General features: G+C 49.7%; 1 protein-coding gene across 7 annotated transcripts in view; it reads right to left on the reverse strand.

The window, feature by feature from the left end:
• Trak1 (trafficking kinesin protein 1) overlaps nucleotides 1–8,698 on the reverse strand; it is a 127,720-nt gene extending 119,022 nt beyond the window's left edge. For 2 of the 7 annotated variants that reach the window (XM_045136707.1, XM_045136706.1), the window contains exon 1: nucleotides 2,794–2,924. In XM_045136707.1, the coding sequence (XP_044992642.1) occupies nucleotides 2,794–2,884 (91 nt within the window). In that variant the 5' untranslated portion in view covers nucleotides 2,885–2,924. Of the gene's footprint in view, nucleotides 1–2,793; nucleotides 2,930–8,440 lie in introns of those variants that run through there. The other 5 variants (XM_045136710.1, XM_045136702.1, XM_045136705.1 and 2 more) reach the window with 5 other exon arrangements.
• Between the last annotated feature and the right edge of the window lie 937 nt (nucleotides 8,699–9,635).

Raw genomic sequence — 9,635 nt, forward strand, 5'->3', positions numbered from 1 at the left:
TTCCCACCAGGATGGACTGTGCCCTCAAACTGTGAGCCAGAAAAACAATTCCTTTCCTTAAGTTGCTTTTGCCAGGTATTTTGTCACAGTGATTAGAAAAGTAACTTACACAGTTGCATCCACAACGCCCCTGCTACCTGAATGGCACGCCAAAGATGACCTCTCTGACACAAAAGCCAGCCTGATGCCAGGCAGTGCCACATGTATGTTCGACACACACTGGCTGACATGTGTGGGACCATGGTTCCCCCAGCTCTGCAGGATACTCCTGCAGAATTCTGGAAGCAACCTCCACGTCTACCAAGTGGGAATTAATTAAATCCAGTGGCTTTGGGATATGAGTAACAGGTCACGAATGCGTGCTGAAGGAAGGCCACCGCAATGGATGGCTGAGTAGGGAAGGCAGAGTCGAGTGTGCTGGAGTCCCCACTTGGACAAAGAAGATACACACGTGTGCATACACACATGCGGAATATCTTAGAAAGATACACAAGAGGTGAGGTTTGGCTGGAGGAGGAAAGGGAAGGGGCTAGGAATCTTCTGGAAGGCAGGCGGATACTCCAAGGTGCACCTTGCACCTGCTGTCCTTTCTCCCTCGCTCACTTTGCGACATGAGACTACCTGGCAGGGAACGGGGAAGCAGGACTGCTTAGTGTAGAAGCACATCTTTATGCTTCCGCAGAGACGGGTGAAGACAGAGCAAACTGTTTCAAGCTTCAAGGAATCAGGTAGGCAATCTGGTGAATCACATTCTTTGTAAAAGAAAGAGAAGCAGGGACTGGAGGTGGGGGGAGGGATGGATTGGCTGCTAAGGCATTTGCCTGCAAAGCTAAAGGATCCTGGCTTGATTTTCCAGGACCCACATAAGCCAGATGCACAAGGGGGCGCATGCATCTGGATTTCGTTTGCAGTGGCTGGAGGCCCTGGCATGCCAATTCTCTCTTTCTCTCTCCTCCTCTCTCTCTCACAAATAATTAACATATATATATGAAAGAGAAGCCGAGTATAGGGGTACATGCCTTTAATCGCAGCACTCAGGAGGCCATCCTGAGACTACATAGTGAATGAATGAGAAAATATCCAAGTGAGCTGCTGGTGAGGAGATGAAGATCACTGTGAGGGCTCCTGTGGACATGAACAGAGGGCTGACAGAATATCTCCTCATTTCCTTTACAAAAACATACCACCCGGTTTATAAGCCAGGGGGATCCTACGGGGGACCAGAGAATAGAAAGTGCTTCCAATTTACCAACTTAGCAAATGTTTGTGATTCTCTAGGTTATATTTTTTTCTTCTGTCAATAAAGGGATATCTCATTGTCAATTCTTTCTGAGTCAAATTAGTACGATTTTGATTATAATTTTTCAATTCATTAAGATACTATACTGGCCAGAATTTATTAAGTTAAATTAATGAAATGCACAAGTGCAAGTTTTATTTGAACAAGTTTACGGAGGGCGAGACATCAAGTGTGTTCACTTAAATTAGTGACAAGAAAGGAAAAGTTCCAATCAAGTCTGCTGAAGACCCACTTCAGACAGGACCAGTGCCATGAGCTTCGCTTCCCTGAGCTCGCCTCCCTGGGCTTCCAAAGTTCACAACCACTCCCAGTACACCTGAACCCACCTCTGGGCTCAGAGGAGAGAGACCCCAGATCTGACAGAAACTTCAGTAAGAAGCTGACCCAGAATGCCCTGGGGCACCGGAAGGATGATGGGGGCTTAAAGGTTCTCAGGCTTGAGCAGGAAGATTTAAATGTCTCCACTGGAAGGAGCCAGAAAAGGGGAGCTCACACCTCTCAGGAACACACTGGGTTTGGGGGCAGATGGCCAAAAACAGAGTACATATGGGAAAGATGCCAGGTGGGTCGTCCCGTCATCAGACTCAGGATCTGCTCAGCTTCAGTGAGAAAGAACGTAAGCCCGCATCAAGAGCGACAGGCAAGCCTGAGCAGGCTGACCATAAAGCTGTCATCCCTGGGTGGGGACCGCAGTCACAGGCCAAGGCTGGGTAAAGAGGGCCCAAGGAAGGGGGGAGGGAGGGGAGGGGGGAAGAGAGCTATCTAGTTCTGCTCTTCACGTTTGAAAAATGCCTGAGACAGCAGGCCAGGCTCTACGAAATGAGATAAAGACACATTAAATCTGGAAGGCTGAGGCAGGAGGATAAGCAAGGTCAAGGCCTCCCTGGACCACCGAGTGAGATCTAGTCTGGGCAGCTTAGTAAGACCCCCCCCCATCCTAAAATAGCAAGTAAAAAGAGGTTTGGGGATAGTGCTCAGACAGAACTCTTCCCTAGCACATATGAGGGAGGGAGGGAGGGAGGACAGGAGAAAGAAAATGAAGGAAGGAGAGGAGGAAGAAAGAAAGGGAAATGAAGGAAGAGAAAGAGTGAGAGAAAAAGAGAGGGAGGAGGAAAAGAAAAAGAAAAGGAAGTGGGAGGGAGGGAGGAAAGAAGGAAGGAAGGACAGAAGGAAGGAGGGAAGGAGAAAAGGAAAAGAGGAAAGAAAAGAAAGCAGAAGAAAAGAAAGATCAGAGGACTGGCAGAGACAAGCAGCAAAGGCGGTCTTGGAGACCCAGGCCCGCACTCACAGAGAACAGGCAGAGCAGTCAATGTGGGGGGCTTGGCCTCAGCCAGGCCCGCAGCCCTCCCCCTGGAGGACCCCCCCTCTGTGAGCCCAGACAAGGGTATGGGGAGGTGGAGGCAGCAGCTCCTCTGTCGCCTCCCCACCCTGCCAGCAAGTTCCCCAGCCACAGGGCAGAACTACCAGCACACGTCCCCAGCCAACACGCTTACCACAAGAGTTGGTCCCAGCGAGCTGGCGACAGCAGAGTCCCGATGGAGACTGCACCCTCGAGGGCTGCCCCAGCTCCAAGACCAATGCCATGGGTCAGAAAGAAAGTCCACAGGCGACTCAGCGAGGGAAGGAGCGTTCCATGGGAGCCGGGCCTGTGCTCAGCGAGGTCTGCACCTTCCTCGGCAGTTCTCGGAGCTTGCTTGTTGGGGCAAAGCCGAGGATATGCACTGCCCTGGACTCACAGTATGTTACGTAACTCCGGGGCCCAAGAACCCTATCACCTCATCTTGTTAAACAGCCCCAAACAGAAAATGACGCACCCAAAACATGACACCTCTCTGGGTTGGGAAGGAGGGGCGTCCAGGGAGAGAAGGCTTTGTGATGGGCGGTTAGCTTTGCCTAAAATTTAGAATGGAACAATGAACGCACTGTTCATTCCAGGGCTCCCTGGGAAGTGGGGGTGGGGTGTATTTATCAGAGGCGGGATGCCGGGCAGTGTCCCAGGGCTGAGTTTGGCAAAGCTCCGGGAGTCCCAGTGTTCAAGGTCTCTCAGAGAACACTTTTGTCTCTCATCCCTTCCTTGCCATGAGCACCCGATGCGACTATGATCCAGGCAGGGTCTGGCTGCCCAGCTCCTTAAACGTGCGTCACACCCGCCCCCACGGCTCCGTAGCAGGCCACTCACTGCTGCGCAGGGCAGTGTTGAGGTCTGCTGCTCTCAGTCCTCTGGGGTTCACGACAGGCACCCCAGCAAAGAGCCTCGGGCTTGGAAGCCTTGCTCTCTGCCATTACGTTGCCCTCAGTGGTCACGTTCTGAGAAAGTGAAACTGGTTTAACAAGCTGGCGTTCCTGGATTTCCCTGGCACAGGCACTGCTGGATCCCAGCCTGGGTGTTTGGACAAACGAGATGCAGGTGGGACACTGTTTCCTCTGTGAAGCCTCCTGATCCTCATCCTTCCTCTCCTGAGGCACGAAGGGAACGGTCCTCGGTGTCGCCTGTGTTCCCTGCTTGACCTGTACCAACTGTGCTCGCCAGACAACTCCCACCTGCCCGTCCATTCCCCAGCCTGCCGGCCTTCCCACCCAGCAGACACCGTGTCCCACAGTCCCACAGACGTGACGCCACTCCCCCACTCAGGGCTCAGAGCTGATGCCACTCCCCCTGTTCAGGAAACAGGGCTGAAGTCAAAGTGCTAACACGTTTTATAAATTTATTTACTTGTACATGCCAGGATCTCTTGCACCATAAGCGAATGGCAGACGCGTGTACCACTTTGTGCATACCACTGTGGTGGCTTTACATAGGTGCTGGGGAATTGAACCTGGGCCAGCAGGTGCATTTAACTGCTGAGCCCTCACCACTCCCTAAATTTATATCTATATCTATATATATGTATGTGTAACTTTATTATGGTGTTTTCAAACAAATATTTTTATTTTCACTCCCTACCTCCTTCCCCCAACTGAGCCTCTTTTCTGCTTTCATAGTACATGCTCCCTTTATCCTTCCCCCTTCTCTTCATTTCATGTCCCCCTCTTATGACCTCTTATCTTGAATCATAGCACAGGCTTAGTTTCACGCCTCCTTATTTACATATTTACATACATGCAAGCGTTTAAAGTTAGGATTCAGAGCTGGAGAGAGAGCTCAGCAGTTTAAGGTGCTTGCTTGCAAAGCCTGTTGGCCTGGGTTTGGTTCCTCAGTACCCTCATGAAGCCAGATGCACAAAAGGATGTATGTGTCGGAAGTTCATTTGCAGTGGCAAGAGGCCTTGGTATGCCCTCTCTCTCCCTAAAATAAATTTAAATAAAAAATTCTGGGGGGGTTTCTATATAGGGTCTTACTCTAGAACAGGTTACCTTAGAATTCACTCTGTAGTCTCAGGGTGGCCTCGAACTCACAGAAATTCTCCTACCTTGGCCTCCCAAGTGCTGGGATTAAAGGTTCACACCATCACACTCAGCCAAATAAAAAATGATTTAAAAACATAAACTAAAAGGACTCACAGTTAAGAGAGAATATGCAACTCTAGACATGGATTACCTCATTTAATGTAATTTTTTCCAATTCCATACATTTTTCTACAAATTTCCTATCTATTTTTTGTGATTTAGCCAGATTTCCAGCAGAAAGGGTATAATGGTACCCCACTTTACAGAGTCATTATCAAACAACACAGACTTATTCACCAATAGCCATTCCCTGAGCTGTGAGCCATTCCCACAAGCTGGTACTAGTTGGGTCACACTGATTTCAGGCATGTTGGAAGCAACACAACGCTTGCCTGTGAGTTTGAGACAACATGCCACATACAGGAAGTCAGAGGATGGCCAAGCCTGGGGGTGAGGGGTGGCAGTGGAAATAAAGCATCAAAGAGGGAGAGGAAGGCTCAGGGTGGCTGTGGTGGTTTGCTTCAGTTGTCCTCCATAAATTTAGGTGTTCTGAATGCTAGGTTCCCAGCTGACGGATATTTGAGAATTAATGCCTCCTGGAGGGAGTATATTGTTGGGGACAGGCTAATGGGTATTATAGCTAGTTTCTCCTTGCCAGTGTTTGGCACACTCTCCTGTTGCTGTTGTCTACTTGATGTTGGTCAGGGGGTGATGTCCACCTTCTGTTCATGCCATTGTATTGCCCTGCCATCATGGAGCTTCCCCTCGAGTCTGTAAGCCAAAATGAACCCTTTTTTCCTAAAAGCTGCTCTTGGTCAGTGATTTCTGCCAGCAATGCGAATCTGACTGCAACAGTAATGTTGGTACTGAGGAGTGGGATTGCTGCTAGACACCTGACTGTGTGGCTTTTGCCTTTTGGAGCGGATCTTCAAGAGGAATGTGGAAGGATTTGAAACCTAGGCCTAAGAATTGCTTTGCAGTGCTGTAAGTACAGCTTGATGGACTATTCTGCTCAGAGCTGAAAGATTTGAATGCACTAAGAACTATGGACTGTGAAGTTTAGCTCATGAGGGTGAAAAGGAGCTTTGTCTGGCCTGGGCTAGAAGCAGTTTGTGGGAGATGCTTGCTGTTATGGCCATGTCCTAAGAAGTTGTTCAGGGTTGCTTTGCATAGAAATGGACTGGTCAGCACTCAGGAGGCAGAGGTAGGAGGATCGCCATGAGTTCAAGGCCACCCTGAGATTACATAGTGAATTACAGGTCAGTCTGACCTGGAAAACCAAAAAAAAAAAAAAAAGACTGGTATGTGTAGAGGGATATGGCATAGGAAAAAAAAAAAAAAATCTTTAGGCCAAAACTGCTGCCTGTTTAGCTGCAATTGTATGAGAGATGACAGTCATTGAGATCGGGCCAGCTAACCTGCACTGGGACAACAGAAAGAATATAGTTTGACTGAATGCTCAAGGAGTATCTTGTTCTTCAAAGTCTGCTTTATTCCCCCTGGATTAACAAATTGGCACCCTACCTGGTATTGTGGAGTATAAGAAATGCAGGAAAGAGAGGGTCATTGAATTTGTAACATGGTCTTGTGTTTTGGAAATGGCCATAGGCAGGGTAAAGCAGGTTTGCTGGATGCCCACATGAAGACCCGATGGAGTCATGAGGATGAATGATGGTTTGCAGTACAGACCCAGTGGAGATGCTGGGACCACGAGATGGCTGCCAAGAGCTGTCAGATGAAGTTTTCCAGGACTGTGAGTAGCCAAGCTGGAGAGGCAGAATTGGAACTTCAGAGACTCATTGCTGGTTAGGATTATTGGACTTGGAGATTTGTCTCTGGCTAGAGTTGCTAGACTTGGAGCTACAGAGTTTGGTGTTTGCCCTATTTAAATCTTGTATTGGTTGAATATTTCTCTGCTATGCCCAATGCCATCTTTTGCAGTATGAATGTTTACTCTGTGCCATTGTGGATTTGGGTTTTGAGGTGTGTTTGGTTTTTTTTGGGGGGGGGGTATTATGGCTCAGTTAAAAGACCTTGGATTATGGGGATGTTTGAACAACATTAGGATTGATAAAAACTATGGGGACTTTTAAAGTTGGACTGAATGCATTGTATTTTATATCATGTATGGATATCAGTATGGGGGTCAGGGGTAGAATGTGCTGGTTTGATTCAGGTGTCCCCCATAAACTTAGGTATTCTGAATGCTAGTCTCCCCAGCTGATGGCAATTGGGAATTAATACCTCCTGGAGACAGTGTATTGCTGGCGGCAGGCTTATGGGTGATATAGCCAGTTTCCCCATGACAGTGTTTGCCATACTCTTCCATTGCTATTGTCCACCTTATGTTGGCCAGGGAGTGATGTCCACCTGCTGCTCATGCCATCATTTTCCCTGTCATTATGGAGCTTTTCCTCAAGTCTGTAAGCCAAAATAAACCTTTTTCCCAAAAGCTGCTCTTGGTTGGGTGATTTCTGTCAGCAATGCAAACCTGACTGCAACAGCATGTTTCTGTGCTGGTAAGAAAGCTCGGTGAGTGAGGGCAAAGGATGATGCCAGCCAGAGAGAGGACACAGTGGCACTGTGTCCTGCAGGTAACAGGCATGCAAGCTGGGGAGGGACCTAGTGCTCAAGTGTGGGGGGCATGTGCACCTCACTGCAGGAAACAGGAAAGAAGATGGGCAGGAGCCCAGCAGGGAGGCAAGGCACCTGGACCCACGGGGCACCCAGGCATTCTCTGTGCCAGCTGAACTGGGCAATGCCTAACACACTGAAGGTCCTCAGTGCTCAGCTGGTAACAGCAGTGAGAAGATACCAGAAGCAAATTTGTGTGTGTATATGTAAGGTGTCTTAGGACAGTATTTCAAATAGCACAAAAGCAAAAACAAAACAAACAACAACAAAAAGAGCCCGGCATGGTGGCATGCCTTTAATCCCAGCACTCAGAGGTAGGAGGATCACTATGGGCTTGAGGCCAGCCTGAGACTACACAGTGAATTCCAGGTCAGCCTGAGCTAGAACAAAACCCTACCTCCCCCTGAAAAAAACGAAAACAGGAACAAAGTTCACATGAATGAACTGCACTTAACCGTGACAATGTCGCTTGCTGTTGTGTCTGCACACCACCCCACACCTACACCGTGTCCACCTATGTCTCTCTTTTGGCACTGGCTCTGAGGACAAGTCACACTAGTCCCCAAGGAACAGAAACAAGAAAGAGCTCTTGTACAAAGTGCCCACACAAGAGATGTCCTCAGTGGGTAAGTCATTGCTTCTCCTGCTCCCTGGACACTGGACGCAGGACTGTGAGAACCAGCTCTGCAAACCATGATGGTGCACCACGGGCACCCGTGGCCTGTGGTACTATTGCTACTCCCCAAAATGATGCCCATATCACGTCCATTACATCCGCCCCAGTCTGGGGAAACCAAACCCCGAGAAGAAAAAGGGACCAAAATAGTCAAAGCAATTACAATGGGCTATGCACGCTGCTCAGGGCTCAGTGGGACAATGCTCTCCCGTGCTGTCCACCATCCTGAGGGGTCACTGACTGACCCGAGCCTCAGAATGACTCCCGGGCAAAGCAGGCTCTGGATGGAAAGTCCCCGCTCCCAAAGTTCAGACTCTTGCACTAAGGTAGTTTTACAGCCTGTTCCAACTGCTCCTGTGGCTACATCCCTTGCCCAGTCTTTGTGAGGGAAGTCCCCTCCCTCCCCCGTCCCTGGCAGGACAAAGCCCGCCCCTCCCCCATACCGGTGATGGTGCAGGCATCCCGGCACCCTCGGTAGCCGGGAGCATCTTCCACAGCCTCGCTCACGTAGTGCTCCTCGGGGATGCCCGGGCTGCAGGCTAGGACTGCATGGTTGCAAGCCTCTGAGGGGGGCGCGGAGGTGGCCAAGGTGTCGTCGTGCAGAGCTGTGGCGTCCAGCTTGGCAGGTTTCAGGGGGAGATGCCCACTGCCATCGAGGACCCCACTGCCAGAGTTAGGGGCAATCGGGCAGATGGCCCCCGGTAAGTTGGGCACACCAGTACGTGTGGCTCACAGGAAATCTGCAAAACATGCCAGAGAGAAAGGTACCGTTACAATCGGTGAACATACCTGACAGAATGCTTACAAAGTAACATGATGAGGGCTGGTGAGATGGCTCAGTGGTTAAGGCACTTGCCTGCAAAGCCTAAGGACCGAGGCTCAATTCCCACAGATGCGCTTGGTGGCGCTTGTGTCTGGGGTTCATTTGCAGTGGCTAGAGCTCTGGTACACCCATTTTCTCTCTCTCTTTTCCCCCTCCCTCTCTCTCTCCTTCTCCCTTTATCCCTTTCTCTCTCAAATAAATAAATTAAATTAAATATTTTAAAAAAGAAAGCAAGATGATGTGAGTTCATGGCGCAGATTCTAAGACGTGTTTTCCTCCAAGTCAAGACAGCTGGTATCATGTGGGCTTCGGTTCCTATAAGAGAACTTCCCAGATGGACCTTGGTCCAGACATACACAGAGCATGTGGGCTCATGTACGCACTGAAATGGTCTTGGGACAGCACTACCAGACAAACTGCAGATGGCTCAGTGGGCATGGAGACCCGAGTCTCGATCCCCAGCCCCAGTGAGCATGCTGGGCATGGTGGTGTGTACCGGTACTCCTAAACCTGCGATGGCAGAGACAGAAGGACCCTAAGACTTGCTGGCCAGTCAGTGCAGCTGAATCAGGGAGCTCCAGACCACTGAAAGACCCTGTCTCAAAAAACGGCTGGAGAGATGGCTTAGAGGTTAAGGCACTTGCCTGTGAAGGCTAAGGACCCATGTTTGACTCTTCAGAGCCCACGTAAGCCAAACACACAAGGTGATAAGTCGCACATGCACACAAGGTGGCACATGCATCTGGAGTTTGATTACAGTAGGTGGAGGTCCTGGCATGCCAATTCTCTCTCTGTCGCATGCATGTGCACATGCA

The sequence above is a fragment of the Jaculus jaculus genome, chromosome 17, assembly GCF_020740685.1.
Source record: "Jaculus jaculus isolate mJacJac1 chromosome 17, mJacJac1.mat.Y.cur, whole genome shotgun sequence".
In the NCBI taxonomy this organism is placed as follows: Eukaryota; Metazoa; Chordata; class Mammalia; order Rodentia; family Dipodidae; genus Jaculus; species Jaculus jaculus.